Source organism: Littorina saxatilis, linkage group LG8, assembly GCF_037325665.1.
Source record: "Littorina saxatilis isolate snail1 linkage group LG8, US_GU_Lsax_2.0, whole genome shotgun sequence".
Taxonomy (NCBI): Eukaryota; Metazoa; Mollusca; class Gastropoda; order Littorinimorpha; family Littorinidae; genus Littorina; species Littorina saxatilis.
Genome location: NC_090252.1, coordinates 70,440,951 through 70,463,552, shown reverse-complemented (window position 1 = coordinate 70,463,552; position 22,602 = coordinate 70,440,951). Strand labels below are relative to the sequence as shown.

Sequence of the window (22,602 nt, the reverse complement as noted above, 5' to 3'; positions counted from 1 at the left end):
CCTTTGGTGGAGGTTCTGTAATGGTCTGGGGGGCCTTCAGCCTTCACCACAGAACACCCTTGTTTCATGTACAGGGTAACCTGACTGGCCTCCGATACCGGGATGAGATCCTTCGACCGCTGGCTGTGCCTACACTGCAGCAGATGGGACCGCAGGCTGTCTACCAGGATGACAACGCTCGCCCCCACAGGGCAAGGGTGGTCAACGACTTCCTGCAGCAGTCTGGAGTCAACAGAATGGAGTGGCCAGCATGCAGTCCCGATCTCAACCCGATTGAGAACCTCTGGGATGAGTTGGATCGCAAAGTGAGGAGCAACCACTCCCCTCTCAGGGATGTCCAGCACCTCTACCAGATGCTGCAGGCAGAGAGGCAGGCGCTTCTACACAGGATCTTCACCATCCTGGTCAACTCTATGGGGTCTCGCTGCGTCGAGTGCCAGAACAGCCAGGGCGGTTACACGCATTACTGAACTTTTGGGAGCATCTGAATGCCATGTCTTGTGATTTCAACGACTTTGTGAAATTAAATTTCGATACGTACACACTTTGATAAAATGTACAGACCAAACGATTGCTCGAAATTAAAGGAAATGTTGTATCGTTATCACTAAAGCATTGAATTAAACGTTTGCCAAATACCAACGCATTGGCTTTCTTATTTGGAAAGTTATGAATTTGTGTGCAAGTGATCCTTAACTTTTTGTGAGTAGCTTATGACAATACAGGAACACAATACACTCAGCGTGTTATTGCTCCTTTGTTCAAATTGTCAGGAATTTCTTTGTTGGGATGGAACTACGCTGTTGTGTTGGAGTCTGCTGTGTGTGTCCGGGGTCTAAACTCCCATCCACACACTCGGCTACACACTCATGTTACACACTCAGCCTGTACACACTCATGTTACACACTCATGTTACACACTCATGTTACACACTCATGTTACACGCTCATGTTACACGCTCATGTTACACACTCATGCTACACACTCATGTTACACACTCATGTTACACACTCATGTTACACACTCATGTTACACACTCATGCTACACACTCATGTTACACACTCATGTTACACACTCATGTTACACACTCATGTGACACACTCAGCCTGTACACACTTATGTCACACACTCATGTTACACACTCATGTTACACACTCATGTTACACACTCATGTTACACACTCATGTTACACACTCATGTTACACACTCAGCCTGTACACACTCATGTTACACACTCAGCCTGTACACACTCATGTTACACACTCATGTTACACACTCATGTTACACACTCAGCCTGTACACACTCATGTTACACACTCAGCCTGTACACACTGTAACTTACACAGGGGTTCGGGGAAGTATATCTCGCACTCAGACGAATCACACTACAGCATAAAAAGTAAAACTTAACAAAATATCACTATTGAACCTTCTTCTTCTTCAGCGTTCCAGAATTGTCTGGTTAGGTGTGAGCTCGTCTGCCCATTTGGGTTCCCCACACTATACTCTGAGCAGAGTAAGCTTCACTCCGCTTTCGTTGAGTAGGCATGCTGGGTATTTCCATAACCCACCGAACTCCGATATGGATTACAGGATCTTTTCCGTGCGCACTTGGTCTTGTGCTTGCGTGTACACACGAAGGGGGCTAAGTCACTAGCAGGTCGGCACACAAGTTGACCGGACAAATCTCCACTCTTAACCCACCAGGCGGCAGCGACCGGGATTCGAACTCACGACCTCCCGATTAGAAGGCCGACGTCTTACCACCACGCCATTGCGCCCGTCACTATTGAACCAAAAACTAAATCATGAATAAATCAATCAAACAGAAATGACACACAATGACACACTTACTCTCGCATCTCACTTGGCAGAACCTATACCGTTCCGACGTTCGTCTTCGTGCAAGTCCACTCAGCACAGGCACACGATTGTCCAACAATCACAATCATCCTCCTGAATGTCACGGCAGGCACAGTACACGGTAAGCTCGTCTCGGGCGCAATGGCTTAGTGGTAAGATGCCAGCCTCCAAAGCGGGAGGTCGTTGGTTCGAATCCTGGCCGCACCTGGTGGGTTAAGAGTGGAGATTTGTCCGATCTCCCAGGTCAACTTATGTCAAGACCTGCTATAGTGCCTTATATACGTGTGTACACGCAAGCACAAGACCAAGTGCGCACAGAAAAGATCCTGTAATCCATGTCAGAGTTCGGTGGGTTATAGAAACACAAAAATACCCAGCATGCTACCTCCAAAATCGGCGTATGGCTGCCTAAATGGCGGGTTAAAAACGGTCATACACGTAAATATGCACTCGTTCAAAAACACGAGTGTACGTGGGAGTTTCAGCTCACGAACGCAGAAGAAGATGAAGAAACTCGTCCCAGGAGCTGCACAGTTCAGTTGTGGGGTTGAATATGTCCCCTTACACAAGAAACGCATTAGAATGAGTGTCGTAGCATTCGAGGTGCTGTATTGCGTTATTTTTGTAAGACGTTATCAAATCTTTCTGACAGACAATGTCTTTCGTTCCGCTGTGTAATGCGTGTTAGCTCCTTGCTGCATGACATCAATATGAGGTAGCTATAAACCATAGTTTTTAATTATTCCTGAATCCATTTACTTTATTTAGGAAAATTATGGTTCTCGTATTGAAAAAACCCAAAAACATTCTTCTCAAAATGTAGACTGCAGAGTATGAGGCTAGTGATGTTGGCAGGAAGGGGGTCGGGGGTGCAAGTTTGTATTATGTGGGATATTTTCTCAGGGTTAGATATCTGAATGGATTGGTACAGGTGACATTAGTATCAATTTTAATCGGACATGAATGTTCTCTGGAACATAATTGTGTGAAGCTGTAACAGCTCTTTTTTGGTCTATTTTTTTTGGGGGGGGGGGGGGGGGTCATATATAGTGGAGTCCTTCGACCTAACAACAATGTGAGAAAATCGAGTGGTAAAAAAGAGGAAGCCTTAAAATGGGAGTGAACTTTCAGAGATTATGATTAGAGGATCTGTGAAAACAGGGTCTTGAAAGGGTGGATGGCCTAGTCAGGGTGGATGGTCTAGTCAGGGTGGATGGGTTAGTCAGGGTGGATGGTCTAGTCAGGGTGTGTGGTCTAGTCAGGGTGGATGGTCTAGTCAGGGTGGATGGGTTAGTCAGGGTGGATGGTCTAGTCAGGGTGGATGGCCTAGTCAGGGTGGATGGTCTAGTCAGGGTGGATGGTCTAGTCAGGGTGGATGGTCAAGTCAGGGTGGATGGTCTAGTCAGGGTGGATGGTCTAGTCAGGGGGGGTTGTCTTAAAAGTAGGTAATACTTTATCGGGTAGGTTGGTTAGGGGAGAGGGGGGGGGGGGCAAGAAGGGAGCGAGTGTTCTATCTGGTGGGTATAGGGGAGGGAGTCTGCTATTGGTAAGGAGGGGGGGAGGGGGGTCTTAAAAAGAGGGGGAGGGGGTTCACTGTAATCGGACATGACGAAGGCGAGTCGTAGTAGCATTTGCTTTTTTTTGTTCTTTGTTCCTGTGTTTTGTTTTAGAATTGTTTTGTGATCTTTTGTTTTGAGGTTGTCTTGTTTGTTTTTCATTGACCTGCTGGATAAAATGGCAGTTATCTCCCTTCTGGATGGAGGGAATTTCAAGTTGGTCATTTACTGCATACTGTGTATTCTTCAACAGATTTTAACCTGATTATGTAGAACGTGTGTGTTGTTTTATATTAAAAATGTGTAACGCGGCCACACACACACACACACACACACCACACACACACACACACACACACACACACACTCACACACACACACACACACACACACACACACACACATCACACACACATCACACACACACACATCACACACACACACACATCACACACACACACACCACATCACACACACACACACACAAACACACACACACATCACACACACACACACACACACACACACATCACACACACACACACACACACACACACACACACACACACACATACACCCACACACACACACACACACACACACACTAATTAAGACAGATAGAAGAGCAAACACATTTTTATTCAAACATGTTGTGAGTGATTTTGTTGTTGTTGACAAATGCCTTTTTTTGCATTCTACTTTACAAGCACACAGTAAACATTGTAAACGACAGTCAGACTAAACAGGTTCAGAATCACACTCAAAACGTATGCTCATAGACTGACATTATGAATAGTCAGTTATAGCTATTGTTAAAAGAATTCTGTACTACATATCAAAGTTATTTACATGTGTCTTTACGTCTATAGCACGCATTTTCCCATCGCACGCACAGTGAAATATCACTATCACTAATACTTGCTAACTAACTGTGCTCAGTGTTTGTTTATTTCCCTAAAGAGCGAACTAACTGGGCCAAGCAGTCCACGTGACGGTGAACACAAGCCACGTGTCATTTCTCACTGTCAGCAAACAGCACAGCGTAGCAATCCCTCACGCTGAGCAATCTAAGTAGAGAAGTGTCTACTTCACAAGCTGTCACGTGACTTTCACTGCTTGTTGTCAGTTACTACAGCTATGCGTTGCTCAGAATCACAATAGCCCGCTCAGAGAAAAGTTGCTCTGGATTGGTCTATGCAACGGGCTCACAACGAGGCAAATCGCTTCACGATGACGACGAAAAAAGCACGATTACTGCGAGATATGAAAAATGTTGTACTTCTTAAACTAGTAGACGATTCGGTCAGTGAAATCGTCAGAGAGAATGTAGTTATGATGGGAAATTTAGCTGGGGTAGTCCCTGAACCTTGAAAAGCGGTGGATCCCTCGGGTCACGTCGAAAACCACGCCGAGAAGATCGAAACACGCTACACGGCATCGCAGTGTAAACACCGCCGCCATCTTGGATAACGCGGCGGGCGGTGGGCGAGCATATACCAAAGCCGCTCGCTGAGTGCTTCGCGAGCGCTTTCCTGCACTGCCCTAACAAACGGCTTTTTGTCATTCGCACTGCGAGCGACCCGTGGCGAACCGCTCTGGGCAACTCGTCTCTGGTCACTGGTGTTTCAGTGAACAATCCATCACATCCTTGAAGGCTACAAGTGCTACAGTGAACGCTACAACACAGCGGTAAAGTCACAGGTGTCTAGTGAACGCTACAACACAGCGGTAAAGTCACAGGTGTCTAGTGAACGCTACAACACAGCGGTAAAGTCACAGGTGTCTAGTGAACGCTACATCACGGGTGTTTCACTGAGCGGTAGCATACACCTTAGCGCTACAGTCACAGGTGTTTCAGGCCATGTCAGTACAGGTGACAGGTGTTATAAGCAACAAAAGACCAATAGACCACACCGCAGTAAATGACACAGGTGTTTCAGTGCACAAAAGACCACAGCGGTAACGGTCACAGGTGTTTCAGTAAACAATATACCATTACGGTACTTGTCATTATTGTTTTAACAGGTTAACCATCGGTGAAGGTCACACAAGTGGTGCACGTGTCGTGAACATTAAAAAGCCGTGCATCTCAACAAATAAATGCAACAGGTGAAACAGTGTTGAAGGGCAGTCAGCGTGCCAAGATCTGAATGAGGTAAAACACAAGCACGATGACGTCAATTGTTGTTTTGCGTCATAGAACGTGACGAAATCTTGCAAGGAAATCTCCAAGTGATAACATTCTGTGAACAATCCGCGATACCAACCAGGAAGTAAAACACATGTGTTTTGGGCGACACTAATGTTGTTGTTGTTGTTGTTGTTGTTGTTGTTGTGGTGTCGTTGTTGAATCTCCTCCGCTTGTTGGTGGTGGTTGTGGTTGTTGTCGCGTCGCTGGTGGTGTCGGTGGTCGTTGCGGTAGTGGCAGTGGTAGTGGTTGTTGTGTTAGGTTGTGGCGTGGGTAGTCGTAGTGGTCGCAGTGGTTGTTGTATGGGATGGCGGTGTGGTGGTGGTGGTGACAGGAGGCGTGCGGACCGTGATGAGCTGTGTGGTGCAGCGTGATACTGCATCCAGCCTGTCATTATGATCAGTCATCTCATCAGTCCTCCCTGCATCATCATCATCCTGAGCTCTGCCCTGTAACACGGCCACCACGCGCCGCTCCAGGCCTGACACCCAGCCATAGTACGCTACTGTCACTGTGTCCGTTGCCGCCACCGCCACGTCCTGCACAGCTCGCTCCCACCTCGCCCTGTTGTGTAGCAAGTCTTGTACCCCCAACACACTCACCGGTACACCTGCATCCTTCAGTCCCTGCACCACGCCGCTAGCTGGTGACGTCACCCGCCCTGCCTCATCCGTGACGTCATCATGTAGATCGTTGCTTCTGGTCAGGACGAACACATCACGGTAGCTCAGCCGGGAGGGACTGTTGGCGACGATGCTACCTGCAGGGAAAGACCGTTGGAACGGTTAAACATCTAGCCTGATAAATATTGATATATATGCAAGCAAACATATGTTACATTTCAAGAAACAACACATCCGTATACTTGTTTTCTGACACCACCCCCCCCCCACACACACACACACACACACACGAGCATGCACGCGCACCTGAGTTATAAAATTATCTCAAAGTTTGCAATTTTCAACAAACAGACAGCAAAACTAAGACGTCATGAGATAATTCTGTATTTTACGTCAATTGAAATGACGTAATTGTGGTTGATGTGCTATTCTTCTGTTTTCCCTGGCAGACTGAGTTTCTCGTGTGTGAGTGTGTGAGGCGGGGGGTGGGATGATAACACACCTGTAGGGAAACGGGAATGTTTATACCCTTCACTCAAACCTCCCACAATCACCACCACCACCACCATCATTATCATCACCACCACCACCTCCACCACCACCAACATCATCTAGCCTGATAAATATTGATATTATGCAAGCAAACATCTGTTACATTTCAAGAAACAACACATCCGTATACTTGTTTTCTGACACCACCCCCCCCCCCCCCCCACACACACACACACACACGAGCATGCACGCGCACCTGAGTTATAAAATTATCTCAAAGTTTGCAATTTTCCACAAACACAGACAGCAAAACTAAGACGTCATGACGTAATTCTGTATTTTACGTCAATTGAAATGACGTAATTATTGTTGATGTGCTACTCTTCTGTTTTCCCTGGCAGACTAAGTTTCTCGTGTGTGAGTGTGTGGGGCGGGGGGTGGGATGATAAAACACCTGTAGGGAAACGGGAATGTTTAGCCTTCACTCAAACCTTCCACAATCACCACCACCACCACCATCATTATCATCACCACCACCACCTCCACCACCACCAACATCATCATCATCATCACCACCAACCACCACGACCATCATCATCAGCTACACAACTCACCCACACCCAGACGGCGCAGCACGGCAGCGATATCCTGACCACACTGTGCGCAGTCCAACGGCCACCGACCTGTGTGAGCGTTGCCATGGTGACTCAGCCGTATCACGCTCAGCCCGTCCCCAGGGGCAGGCACGCTGCTGTCGCTGTAGTCGTGGACAAAGTCATACCCTTGAAATCCTGGCTGTATTTCACGAAGGACGGCGGGCGCCGAGCGGAGGGGGACAGTGAACACCTGTGTCTGCAGTGCTGGGGGTATGTGGTCGTTATAAACAGTGGCACACCACAGGTACAGGTGTGGTACTCGCTGCGCTAGCTGTGATACCAGCTGTATGTGAGTTGGACCAGGCTGCGCTAGCTGTGATACCAGCCGTATGTGAGCTGGACTGTGACACAGAATGGAGACATGGTGTCAGAGATGTGTTACACACAATGGAGACATGGTGTTAGCGATGTGTGACACAGATTGGAGACATGGTGTTAGAGATGTGTGACACAGAATGGAGTGTTAGAGATGTGTGACACAGAATGGAGACATGGTGTTAGAGATGTGTGACACAGAATGGAGACATGGTGTTAGAGATGTGTGACACAGAATGGAGGCATGGTGTTAGAGATGTGTGACACAGAATGGAGACAAGGTGTTTAGAGATGTGTGACACAGAATCGAGACATGGTGTTAGAGATGTGTGACACAGAATGGAGACAGGTGTTAGAGATGTGTGACACAGAATGGAGACCTGGTGTTAGAGATGTGTGACACAGAATGGAGATACGGTGTTAGAGATGTGTGACACAGAATGGAGACATGGTGTTAGAGATGTGTGACACAGAATGGAGACATGGTGTTAGAGATGTGTGACACAGAATGGAGACATGGTGTTAGAGATGTGTGACACAGAATGGAGACGTGGTGTTAGAGATGTGTGACACAGAATGGAGACATGGTGTAAGAGATGTGTGACACAGAATGGAGACATGGTGTTAGAGATGTGTGACACAGAATGGAGACATGGTGTTAGAGATGTGTGACACAGAATGGAGACATGGTGTTAGAGATGTGTGACACAGAATGGAGACATGGTGTAAGAGATGTGTGACACAGAATGGAGACATGGTGTTAGAGATGTGTGACACAGAATGGAGACATGGTGTAAGAGATGTGTGACACAGAATGGAGACATGGTGTTAGAGATGTGTGACACAGAATGGAGACATGGTGTTAGAGATGTGTGACACAGAATGGAGACATGGTGTTAGAGATGTGTGACACAGAATGGAGACATGGTGTTAGAGATGTGTGACACAGAATGGAGACATGGTGTTAGAGATGTGTGACACAGAATGGAGACATGGTGTTAGAGATGTGTGACACAGAATGGAGACATGGTGTTAGAGATGTGTGACACAGAATGGAGACATGGTGTTAGAGATGTGTGACACAGAATGGAGACATGGTGTTAGAGATGTGTGACACAGAATGGAGACATGGTGTTAGAGATGTGTGACACAGAATGGAGACATGGTGTTAGAGATGTGTGACACAGAATGGAGACATGGTGTTAGAGATGTGTGACACAGAATGGAGACATGGTGTTAGAGATGTGTGACACAGAATGGAGACATGGTGTTAGAGATGTGTGACACAGAATGGAGACATGGTGTTAGAGATGTGTGACACAGAATGGAGACATGGTGTTAGAGATGTGTGACACAGAATGGAGACATGGTGTTAGAGATGTGTGACACAGAATGGAGACAGGTGTTAGAGATGTGTGACACAGAATGGAGGCATGGTGTTAGAGATGTGTGACACAGAATGGAGATACGGTGTTAGAGATGTGTGACACAGAATGGAGACATGGTGTTAGAGATGTGTGACACAGAATGGAGACATGGTGTTAGAGATGTGTGACACAGAATGGAGACATGGTGTTAGAGATGTGTGACACAGAATGGAGACATGGTGTTAGAGATGTGTGACACAGAATGGAGACATGGTGTTAGAGATGTGTGACACAGAATGGAGACATGGTGTTAGAGATGTGTGACACAGAATGGAGACATGGTGTTAGAGATGTGTGACACAGAATGGAGACATGGTGTTAGAGATGTGTGACACAGAATGGAGACATGGTGTTAGAGATGTGTGACACAGAATGGAGACATGGTGTTAGAGATGTGTGACACAGAATGGAGACATGGTGTTAGAGATGTGTGACACAGAATGGAGACATGGTGTTAGAGATGTGTGACACAGAATGGAGACATGGTGTTAGAGATGTGTGACACAGAATGGAGACATGGTGTTAGAGATGTGTGACACAGAATGGAGACATGGTGTTAGAGATGTGTGACACAGAATGGAGACATGGTGTTAGAGATGTGTGACACAGAATGGAGACATGGTGTTAGAGATGTGTGACACAGAATGGAGACATGGTGTTAGAGATGTGTGACACAGAATGGAGACATGGTGTTAGAGATGTGTGACACAGAATGGAGACATGGTGTTAGAGATGTGTGACACAGAATGGAGACATGGTGTTAGAGATGTGTGACACAGAATGGAGACATGGTGTTAGAGATGTGTGACACAGAATGGAGACATGGTGTTACTGAGATGTGTGACACAGAATGGAGACATGGTGTTAGAGATGTGTGACACTGAATGGAGACATGGTGTTAGAGATGTGTGACACATAATGGAGACATGGTGTTAGAGATGTGTGACACAGAATGGAGACATGGTGTTAGAGATGTGTGACACAGAATGGAGACATGGTGTCAGAGATGTGTGACACAGAATGGAGACATGGTGTTAGAGATGTGTGACACAGAATGGAGACATGGTTTAGAGATGTGTGACATAGAATGGAGACATGGTGTTAGAGATGTGTGACACAGAATGGAGACATGGTGTTAGAGATGTGTGACACAGAATGGAGACATGGTGTTAGAGATGTGTGACACAGAATGGAGACATGGTGTTAGAGATGTGTGACACAGAATGGAGACATGGTGTTAGAGATGTGTGACACAGAATGGAGACATGGTGTTAGAGATGTGTGACACAGAATGGAGACATGGTGTTAGAGATGTGTGACACAGAATGGAGACATGGTGTTAGAGATGTGTGACACATAATGGAGACATGGTGTTAGAGATGTGTGACACAGAATAAAGACATGGTGTTAGAGATGTGTGACACAACAAGGAGACATGGTGTTAGAGATGTGTGACACAGAATGGAGACATGGTGTTAGAGATGTGTGACACAGAATGGAGATATGGTGTTAGAGATGTGTGACACAGAATGGAGACATGGTGTTAGAGATGTGTGACACAGAATGGAGACATGGTGTTAGAGATGTGTGACACAGAATGGAGACATGGTGTTAGAGATGTGTGACACAGAATGGAGACATGGTGTAAGAGATGTGTGACACAGAATGGAGACATGGTGTTAGAGATGTGTAACACAGAATGGAGACATGGTGTTAGAGAAGATGTGTGACACAGAATGGAGACATGGTGTTAGAGATGTGTGACACAGAATGGAGACATGGCGTTAGAGATGTGTGACACAGAATGGAGACATGGTGTTAGAGATGTGTGACACAGAATGGAGACATGGTGTTAGAGATGTGTGACACAGAATGGAGACATGGTGTTAGAGATGTGTGACACAGAATGGAGACATGGTGTTAGAGATGTGTGACACAGAATGGAGACATGGTGTAAGAGATGTGTGACACAGAATGGAGACATGGTGTTAGAGATGTGTGACACAAAATGGAGACATGGTGTTAGAGATGTGTGACACAGAATGGAGACATGGTGTTAGAGATGTGTGACACACAATGGAGACATGGTGTTAGAGATGTGTGACACAGAATGGAGATATGGTGTTAGAGATGTGTGACACAGAATGAAGACATGGTGTTAGAGATGTGTGACACAGAATGGAGACATGGTGTTAGAGATGTGTGACACAGAATGGAGACATGGTGTTAGAGATGTGTGACACAGAATGAAGACATGGTGTTAGAGATGTGTGACAGAGAATGGAGACATAGTGTCAGAGATGTGTGACACAGAATGGAGACATGGTGTTAGAGATGTGTGACACAGAATGGAGACATGGTGTTAGAGATATGTGACACAGAATGGAGACATGGTCTTAGAGATGTGTGACACAGAATGGAGACATGGTGTTAGAGATGTGTGACACAGAATGGAGACATGGTGTTAGAGATGTGTGACACAAAATGGAGACATGGTGTTAGAGATGTGTGACACAGAATGAAGACATGGTGTTAGAGATGTGTGACAGAGAATGGAGACATGGTGTCAGAGATGTGTTACACACAATGGAGACATGGTGTTAGAGATGTGTTACACAGAATGGAGACATGGTGTTAGAGATATGTGACACAGAATGGAGACATGGTGTTAGAGATGTGTGACACAGAATGGAGTCATGGTGTTAGAGATGTGTGACACAGAATTGAGACATGGTGTTAGAGATGTGTGACACAGAATGGAGACATGGTGTTAGAGATGTGTGACACAGAATGGAGACATGGTGTTAGAGATGTGTGACACAGAATGGAGACAGGGTGTTAGAGATGTGTGACACAGAATGGAGACCTGGTGTTAGAGATGTGTGACACAGAATGGAGATATGGTGTTAGAGATGTGTGACACAGAATGGAGACATGGTGTTAGAGATGTGTGACACAGAATGGAGACATGATGTTAGAGATGTGTGACACAGAATGGAGACATGGTGTTCGAGATGTGTGACACAGAATGAAGACATGGTGTTAGAGATGTGTGACAGAGAATGGAGACATGGTGTCAGAGATGTGTGACACAGAATGGAGACATGGTGTTAGAGATGTGTGACACAGAATGGAGACATGGTGTTAGAGATGTGTGACACAGAATGGAGACATGGTGTTAGAGATGTGTGACACAGAATGGAGACATGGTGTTAGAGATGTGTGACACAGAATGGAGACATGATGTTAGAGATGTGTGACACAGAATGGAGACATGGTGTTAGAGATGTGTGACACAGAATGGAGTCATGGTGTTAGAGATGTGTGACACAGAATTGAGACATGGTGTTAGAGATGTGTGACACAGAATGGAGACATGGTGTTAGAGATGTGTGACACAGAATCGAGACATGGTGTTAGAGATGTGTGACACAGAATGGAGACAGGGTGTTAGAGATGTGTGACACAGAATGGAGACCTGGTGTTAGAGATGTGTGACACAGAATGGAGATATGGTGTTAGAGATGTGTGACACAGAATGGAGACATGGTGTTAGAGATGTGTGACACAGAATGGAGACATGGTGTAAGAGATGTGTGACACTGAATGGAGACATGGTGTTAGAGATGTGTGACACAGAATGGAGACATGGTGTTAGCGATGTGTGACACAGAATGGAAACATGGTGTTAGCGATGTGTGACACTGAATGGAGACATGGTGTTAGAGATGTGTGACACAGAATGGAAACATGGTGTTAGAGATGTGTTACACAGAATGGAGACATGGTGTTAGCGATGTGTGACACAGAATGGAAACATGGTGTTAGCGATGTGTGACACAGAATGGAGATACGGTGTTAGAGATGTGTGACACAGAATAGAGACATGGTGTTAGAGATGTGTGACACAGAATCGAGACATGGTGTTAGAGATGTATGACACAGAATGGAGACATGGTGTTAGAGATGTGTGACACAGAATGGAGACATGGTGTTAGAGATGTGTGACACAGAATGGAGACATGGTGTTAGAGATGTGTGACACTGAATGGAGACATGGTGTTAGAGATGTGTGACACATAATGGAGACATGGTGTTAGAGATGTGTGACACAGAATGGAGACATGGTGTTAGAGATGTGTGACACAGAATGGAGACATGGTGTTAGAGATGTGTGACACAGAATGGAGACAGGGTGTTAGAGATGTGTGTCACAGAATGGAGACCTGGTGTTAGAGATGTGTGACACAGAATGGAGACATGGTGTTAGAGATGTGTGACACAGAATGGAGACATGGTGTTAGAGATGTGTGACACAGAATGGAGACATGGTGTTAGAGATGTGTGACACAGAATGGAGACATGGTGTTAGAGATGTGTGACACAGAATGGAGACATGGTGTTAGAGATGTGTGACACAGAATGGAGACATGGTGTTAGAGATGTGTGACACAGAATGGAGACATGGTGTTAGAGATGTGTGACACAGAATGGAGACATGGTGTTAGAGATGTGTGACACAGAATGGAGACATGGTGTTAGAGATGTGTGACACAGAATGGAGACATGGTGTTAGAGATGTGTGACACAGAATGGAGACATGGTGTTAGAGATGTGTGACACAGAATGGAGACATGGTGTTAGAGATGTGTGACACAGAATGGAGACATGGTGTTAGAGATGTGTGACACAGAATGGAGACATGGTGTTAGAGATGTGTGACACAGAATGGAGACATGGTGTTAGAGATGTGTGACACAGAATGGAGACATGGTGTTAGAGATGTGTGACACAGAATGGAGACATGGTGTTAGAGATGTGTGACACAGAATGGAGACATGGTGTTAGAAATGTGTGACACAGAATGGAGACATGGTGTTAGAGATGTGTGACACAGAATGGAGGCATGGTGTTAGAGATGTGTGACACAGAATGAAGACATGGTGTTAGAGATGTGTGACACAGAATGGAGACATGGTGTTAGAGATGTGTGACACAGAATGGAGACATGGTGTTAGAGATGTGTGACACAGAATGGAGACATGGTGTTAGATATGTGTGACACAGAATGGAGACATGGTGTAAGAGATGTGTGACACAGAATGGAGACATGGTGTTAGAGATGTGTGACACAGAATGGAGACATGGTGTTAGAGATGTGTGACACAGAATGGAGACAGGGTGTTAGAGATGTGTGACACAGAATGGAGACATGGTGTTAGAGATGTGTGACACAGAATGGAGACATGGTGTTAGATATGTGTGACACAGAATGGAGACATGGTGTAAGAGATGTGTGACACAGAATGGAGACATGGTGTAAGAGATGTGTGACACAGAATGGAGACATGGTGTTAGAATTGTGTAACACAGAATGGAGACATGGTGTTAGAGATGTGTGACACAGAATGGAGACATGGTGTTAGAGATGTGTAACACAGAATGGAGTCATGGTGTTAGAGATGTGTGACACAGAATGGAGACATGGTGTTAGAGATGTGTGACACACAATGGAGACATGGTGTTAGAGATGTGTGACACAGAATGGAGACATGGTGTAAGAGATGTGTGACACAGAATGGAGACATGGTGTTAGAGATGTGTGACACAGAATGGAGACATGGTGTAAGAGATGTGTGACACAGAATCGAGACATGGTGTTAGAGATGTGTGACACAGAATGGAGACATGGTGTTAGCGATGTGTGACACAGAATGGAGACATGGTGTTAGAGATGTGTGACATAGAATGGAGACATGGTGTTAGAAATGTGTGACACAGAAAGGAGACATGGTGTTAGAGATGTGTGACACAGAATGGAGACATGGTGTTAGAGATGTGTGACACAGAATAGAGACATGGTGTTAGAGATGTGTGACACAGAATGGAGACATGGTGTTAGAGATGTGTGACACAGAATGGAGACATGGTGTTAGAGATGTGTGACACAGAATGTAGACATGGTGTTAGAGATGTGTGACACAGAATGGAGACATGGTGTTAGAGATGTGTGACACAGAATGGAGGCATGGTGTTAGAGATGTGTGACACAGAATGGAGACATGGTGTTAGAGATGTGTGACAGAGAATGGAGACATGGTGTTAGAGATGTGTTACACACAATGGAGACATGGTGTTAGAGATGTGACACAGAATGGAGACATGGTGTTAAAGATGTGTGACACAGAATGGAGACATGGTGTTAGAGATGTGTGACACAGAATGGAAACATGATGTTGGGGATGTGTGACACAGAATTGAGACATGGTGTTAGAGATGTGTGACACAGAATGGAGACATGGTGTTAGAGATGTGTGACACAGCATGGAGACATGGTGTTAGAGATTGTAACTCCCCTAAGTTTTGGGAGAGGTATAGGAATACCTTTTAACGTACAAAACACTCAGACACAGTCAACCACTCTTACTCTAATCACTGACTCCACCACCAGGCAACATTCAAACCAAAGTTTATTATTTACACACACGACAACACCGCATTCACATTCACATCCAATCACAATCGCTCAAAATCAAAGATAGATGAAGAAGGTAGAATTATCTTAAAGTTTAACAAAACAAATTGGCTATAAGAATTTATAACTTGATACTAAAAGAACTGTAAATATCCCTAAATATTACCACCTACCACCTTAATTCCCTGATCCCGAAAAGTCAAGAAGTCTCTTTATAAATCTATCTCAACTCAAAATCCGCTTATCTTCACCTACAGTAATCAATTAACCCTGTTATTTATTAACTAACTATTATTTCTAACTTACATTTACACTAATACCTCGTGATAGGGACTACCTACGTTTATTGCTACACTGCCTTCAACCTTGATGCATACGATCAACGCCAAACGCAGCTACACATGAAACCAGTAGGCCCAGCCACCAATAATACTAATTAACTTAACTTTAAATAACAAGACTCTCAATTATCTTCCACTTATTTCAACACAATAAATGGTACGAACATTAAGTCATCACTAACACACTCAAATTAATCCACAATGTAACAACCTTACTTCATAGCAACAAATTACAATATCACTACATAATTTTCTCTTCGCGCGTAATGATCATGACGTTTCACAACCAAGTCCAGTTCACATCTCGCCGATCCACAAAAATCAACGTCGCTCAAAACAAAACATAAAAAAAATAAAGACACTCCAGATTAGTCCCGTTGAATCTTCCACTTATTTCAACACAATAAATGGTACGAACATTAATTCATCAATAACACATTCACATTAATTCACCACGTAACAACCTTACTTCATAGCAACAAATTACAATATCACTACATAATTTTCTCTTCGCGCGTAATGATCATGACGTTTCACAACCAAGTCCAGTTCACATCTCGCCGATCCACAAAAATCAACGTCGCTCAAAACAAAACATAAAAAATAAAGACACTCCAGATTAGTCCCGTTGAATCTTCCACTTGCACAATCTTTATGTCTTTAATATGTTTAAATTCACTTATAGGTCACAATGCTTAGTGAAGCCACAGCTGCATAACTCGAGGCACACAGATGCCATAATATATTCTTGTGCCCATACTGCTCGTGGCAATAGAATGCCAGCACCTTCCACCACTTTACTCACTGACGGTGGGCCACCTCACCTCCACAGCTCACACTTGCGACACACCGGTGGTCAAACACTCCACCAACAACACGCCTTCCTCCCGGGTAACGAGTCGGAAGCATCTTTCTCCCGGAAACTCATGCTGTCTCCTGTGTCGTTCGTCTCTCCTGGCTTGGACTCGCCCACAGCCACGCTTCTATGCTTGAACGCTGTTGTAGGAACAAAGCCAAGTATAACTACTTGTTCCCCAACAATACTTCAATTATCTCCCCTTACCCACAAAGTCCACAAATTAACTCTCCTAACAACAATATCTCCTTCATTAGACTTCCCATAATTATCAATACTCATCAACTTTCAAAGTCCCCTCTTTACTTAATTACTCATTAATTACCATAATTAACTACTTAATTAACCACCCTGGCCATCTCGTCAAAGTTACCATTTAACTTTAACCACAATCATTATCAAAATACCAGAGTCCCAACATGACCAATTATGTAATAATTCTTACAATTTTCACTCCCTTAAATACCTAATTATAGTCTTTACTTTTATACAATTGTAAAGACACCATCATCAATATAAATGTACAAAGTATTTACAACTCCCATTTCACAAAGTCAATACAACATGGCTGCCCCCATAATCAACAATTCCTATTTCATTATTTGACCCAACCATTTACAAGCAGCCCCTTCACAAACAACGCCACTTCTCTTACCCCTTATGAATTTAAGTCATATTACATAGTGGCACCTCGTTCTTTCCTCTTTCTCTAACCGTGATGACGTCACATATTTACAACCAACCCCCCGTCTTCTGTCTTGACAGAGAACTCCCGTTTAAAACCTCCCGTACCTCGTCTCCAAATTTCCGCACTAACAACTACTACACGACTATTCTCTGGAATTAACGCTCTCTACCTTAAATACACCCTCCATAAAAATAAATCCTTCCCACACATGAGTTCACTCGCAGTAACTGCTGACACCTCTTTTCTTCTTTCCACCAGCCAACTCGCTCTCCCCACTTCTTGTGCTTGAGCCATTTCAGCACAGGTCCTTTGTGCCAAGGGGACTCCATTTATCTTCAAATTTAGATTCCCTCTCTCGTCCTTCCTACTTCTTGCACAATGAAAAACTGTCCACCCCCTTTCCCTTATTTCCCATTTTCCCTCTCCCCTTTCTACCCCCGACACCCTACACATAAAATGACACCAACCCAGGAAACTAAAAAACTAAAACTCTCTCATACACAAACACTACCGAACCAACAAATTTTGACCCTGAGCACGGAAGGAGAGAAAAACTACAGAATTTCAACACACCTTGCCGTTCGAGGACTGACCACCCGTAGAACCCTTGAAGCCACACCAAGACAGCTGGAACACAACTTGTCTCCGGGGTCGAATAAAACATCAACACGCCGGTCGGCCGGATAGAGCATTCACATCAACCATCCGTTCTCTTCACAGTTTTACACAGCAGTGACCTTCGAGCCTGTGACTCGTTCACGCATCACGCAACCCCACGTGCGTGAATACACTCCCGCGATTGGCTGTCCATAGCCACGGACACACACCGAGTCACTGTATAGGCACCCATCTGAGCCAAAACCGCACGAAACCCAACTCATGCACGAATTACAAATAATTCATGGCTGGACTTGGGCAGAGTTTGTGACAAACCCCCCACCCAAGTACAAAACACCCTGTATTGAACCAAAAATCACACACCTCTGCCCAATGCCAGGAATCCTAAAACGTGTAATCCAACCACAACTCCCCCTGAACTAAAACACTACCCAACTCTACTGACATCCATGGACTTGCAAAAAATGATCCAGCCCACCAAAATCAGTCCATTTTGATGGTTCAATGCTTCCCACATCTGGTTACTCTTCTGAGCGACTGAGCAAGTCGGCCCCCACGTTGTCTCTTCCAGGAATCGCCTGGATGGTATACATGTAGGGTTGCAGAGCCAACGCCCACCGCATCAACCTCTTGTTAGTCGCCTTCAAACCCTCCAGGTACTCCAAGGGTTTGTGGTCGGACTGGATGCAGAAAGGTTTTCCGTAGAGGTACGGGCCAAACTTCCGCACCCCCCACACCACCGCCAAGCACTCGCGCTCGATGGTACTGTAGTTACGCTCTGCTGGCAGCAACTTTTTGCTCGCACAGGCCACCATCTGCATCCCGTTCCCCTGGTCTTGGAGTAGCATCGCCCCCAACCCAACACCGGATGCATCTGTGCGAAGAGTGAAAGGCACGGAGAAATCCGGCAGCTTGCACACCGGCTCTGTGGATAACTTCACTTTCAGCGTATCAAGGGCCACCTGCATAGGCTTCGTCCATATGACCTTGTTGGGCTGTGACTTCTTGGTTGCGTCTGTCAGCGGAAGTGCAATGTCAGCAAAACCCGGCACAAATCGACGGTAGAATCCGGCTAGTCCTAGGAAGGATCGGATCTGCCGCTTTGTTGTTGGCCTGGGCATCTTCGCTATCTTGTCCATCTTCCCTTCCTCGGGTTGAATCATTCCATTTCCCACCATGTGTCCCAGGTACTCCAGGCGTTTAAACCCCAAGTAACACTTGGATGGTCGAGCTGACAACGATGCTTCCTGCAGCCGCTGGAATAAAGCTCTGAGACACTCCAAATGACGCTCCACGGTTTCAGTTGCCACCAATATGTCGTCAATGAAATTGTCGATCTCGATCATGTCGAGAGGGCTCAACAGACTCCTCATCATCCTTGAAAAGATGGCTCCTGACGTCTTCAACCCAAACGGCATCACCGTCCACTGGTAACACCCCTGCGGTGTTGTGAATGCGGTCTTGGGCTTGTCTTCTGCCGCCATAGGGATCTGCCAGTATCCCTTTGCCAGATCTATCTTGGATAGATATTTCGCCTTGCTGAGCTTGGCGAACATGGCCTCCATGTTTGGCATAGGTTCGGCGTCAAACTCCACTATCTTGTTCAAACGGCGGTAGTCGGAGCAGAACCTCTTTTTTCCGTCTTTCTTCTCCACGATCACGATTGGAGAGCTGTATGGGGACACCGACGGTTCAATGACCCCCATCTTCAACATCGCGTCGACTTCTTTGGCGATAATGTCCCGCGTCGTGAATGGCAAGGGGAACTGACGGACCCTAACTGGTTCGTCATGCGCCAACCGCATGCTACACTCTGCCAGCGAAGTCCTCCGTGGCAGATCAGTGATGACATCCTTGTTGTCCTTGAGGATTTCCTTGATCCCTATATGCAGTTCTGGCGTCTCTGGATCCAAGTGCACATCCTCGATCGTTTCCTCTGACGTCAGGGGTATCAACGGAATGTCTTCGTGAGATGACTGCACTGTTTCCCACTCCTCCCCTTCATCCACCACACACACCGTTGCTATCGCTGCAGGCCGCTCCACATACTTCTTCAGCATGTTGGCGTGGAACAATTTCTGCTTGGGCCCTATCCTGATGCGGTAGTCACACTCGCCCACTCTTTCCTCCACGACGTAGGGTCCTCGCCAAGCCATCTCCAACTTGTTTTTCTTGAGAGGCAGGAGTAGAAGAGCGCGATCTCCAGCCTCGAAGGTCCGGCGTTTGGTCCCGCGGTCGTAGTGCTTCTTCTGGCGCACTGCTTCCTCACACAGATGTTCCCTAGCAATTTTGCATGTTTCCTCTATTCGGTCCCGGAGGTTTAACACGTACTCGGACGCAGTCTGCGCTTCCTTCCCATCTTCTCCTTCTTTTGTCCAGAGATCCCTCAAGATGGCCATGGGTCCCCTCACCGTACGGCCGTACAGCAACTCAAATGGGGAGAACCCAGTACTTTCCTGCGGAACCTCCCTGTATGCGAACAAGACACCTGGGATAAACCGATCCCATGTCTTGGGGTCCTCCACACACAATTTCTTGATCATGGCTTTCAATGTGCCATTACACCTTTCAACCAAGCCGTTGCATTGCGCATGGTACGGCGTAGTGGTTCGTCCCTTGACGGCGAGCAACCGGTGAACTTCTCGCATGACGGCCCCGGTGAACTGTCCACCCTGGTCCGACAGGACCTCCTTGGGTATTCCCAACCTCGTCCACATTGTCCACAGCGCTTCGGCCACCTTCTCTGCCTCGATGGACTTAAGTGCCACAGCCTCGGGGTAGCGCGTCGCATAGTCCACCATCACCAGGATGAATCTCGCCCCACTGTCAGCTGCCGGCTTGATCGGCCCCACCAAATCCACCGCCACCTTCTCAAATGGAACATTGGGCAGAGGCATTTGCCCAAGCGGCACTTTGGCAACCCGTCCCTTCGGCGTGACTTTTTGGCATCGGTCGCAGGACTGACAGTATCGTCGCACGTCTTCGCACAGGCCTGGCCAATAAAAATCTGCCCATAGACGTTCGCGGGTCTTCTTGGTGCCCAGATGTCCTGCCATGGGTGTGTCGTGGGCGAACTTGAGTAGTCCTTTCCTCAAGGATCTGGGAACGCATATTTGTGAACACTCCAATTTCTTCTCCCGATAAACCCTCTTGAGTATCCCACGAGACATCTTGAACTCCACCATGCCCTTTCCTGCTTGTATCTGTTTCCCTTCCTTCGCCAGTCGTTTTGCGCGCACTAGTGTTTCATCTTCCTGTTGCAAGACTTTCAGCTGATCCGGAGTCACTTGCAGCCCTTCAATCTGCACCACCACCACCGGTTTCACCGGCCGTGTACCTGCTTCAGCCTGTGCTCTGGTTGTCACTGCCGCACACAACGCCCGTCTGGGATACATCGATACTTCCACCCAGTCTCCGCTCGTAAGCTGGGCCAGGTTTCCCAGAAAAATGTCAGGCCTGATGTTGTCGTTCACGATGGCAAGAATCCTCTCACAGATGTACGGCGATTCTACGTCAACCCATGCTAAGGGATACGTCTTTGTGCAGTCTAAGTCGGCAAACTCTACGTGCACTGTCCCGTTGGTGTAATCTTCAGGCCTAACAAATGCAGCCTTTACCATGGTCTTGTCTGCCCCTGAATCACGTAGACTGATTGCGTCTCTCCCGTTAACCTTGCACCTTCCCATCGGCCGAAATGGAATTTTCTCGCAGTCTTGGCACAACGGCTCTGACGGCTCGGAAGATCTCGTCTGGTCATCTTGCTCGGTCGTCATGCAGGCGTTCGCGGTACACTCCCTGGCAATGTGTCCCGTCTTCTTGCACCTATGACATATCACCCGATTGTTGTATTCCCGATTCCAGTTCGTCTTTTTGTTCCTGCTGCCCTCTACTGGCCTCACTTGGCCCTCTGACTGCTCTGCCTGTTCCTCCGATCCCCCTCCGGTCTTGGTACCCCCGTTGCTTGTAGTCTTCTCCTTTTTCTTTTCCTCCTCGTCCATTTGGCCCCCGATGTTACGTTTTGCGTTGAACAATCTGGCGTCCCGTTTTGATTCCAAGTGAGTGAACGCTAACACCGCCGCTTCCTTGGCTGTAGCTGGCTTTTTATCGCTGACGTACTGGAACAGCTCACCCCGGAAATTTGACATCAACTGTTCTCTCAGGATCAGGTCATACAGCCGGTCATAGTCTCCCGCACACTGTGACATCGCTATCCATTGATCCAACAGGGTCTGCAGCCGACGACTAAACTGTACAAAGTTCTCGTCCCCTTGCTTTGTGATGTTTCTGAATTCCCGGCGGTAGTGTTCTGGAGTATGATGGAACTCTTCTAACAGCGCAACCTTGAGCATATCGTAGTCGCTGGCATCCTCGGGAGTCATCCGTAGATATGCTCTCTCTGCGCGACCCTTCAATTGGTCTGCTAATCGACCTGCCCATGTCGCCCTGCTCCACCTGTGTGTTGTCGCTGTTCGCTCGAAGTGGAGGAGGTAGTCGTCAATGTT

General features: G+C 46.4%; 2 protein-coding genes across 2 annotated transcripts; both read right to left on the bottom strand.

Annotated features, from left to right (window-relative positions):
- Positions 1-5,769: 5,769 nt before the first annotated feature.
- On the bottom strand, positions 5,770-17,811 carry LOC138974840 (uncharacterized). The gene is made up of 4 exons (XM_070347565.1): positions 17,691-17,811; positions 16,835-16,934; positions 7,339-7,721; positions 5,770-6,369 (listed from the first exon to the last, which is right to left on the bottom strand). The coding sequence occupies exons 1-4, from the start codon at positions 17,809-17,811 to the stop codon at positions 5,867-5,869; spliced, it is 1,107 nt and encodes a 368-aa protein (XP_070203666.1). The 3' UTR covers positions 5,770-5,866.
- An 810-nt stretch (positions 17,812-18,621) lies between these two features.
- LOC138974839 (uncharacterized) lies at positions 18,622-22,479 on the bottom strand. The gene has a single exon (XM_070347564.1). The coding sequence runs from the start codon at positions 22,477-22,479 to the stop codon at positions 18,622-18,624; it is 3,858 nt and encodes a 1,285-aa protein (XP_070203665.1).
- Positions 22,480-22,602: the final 123 nt, after the last annotated feature.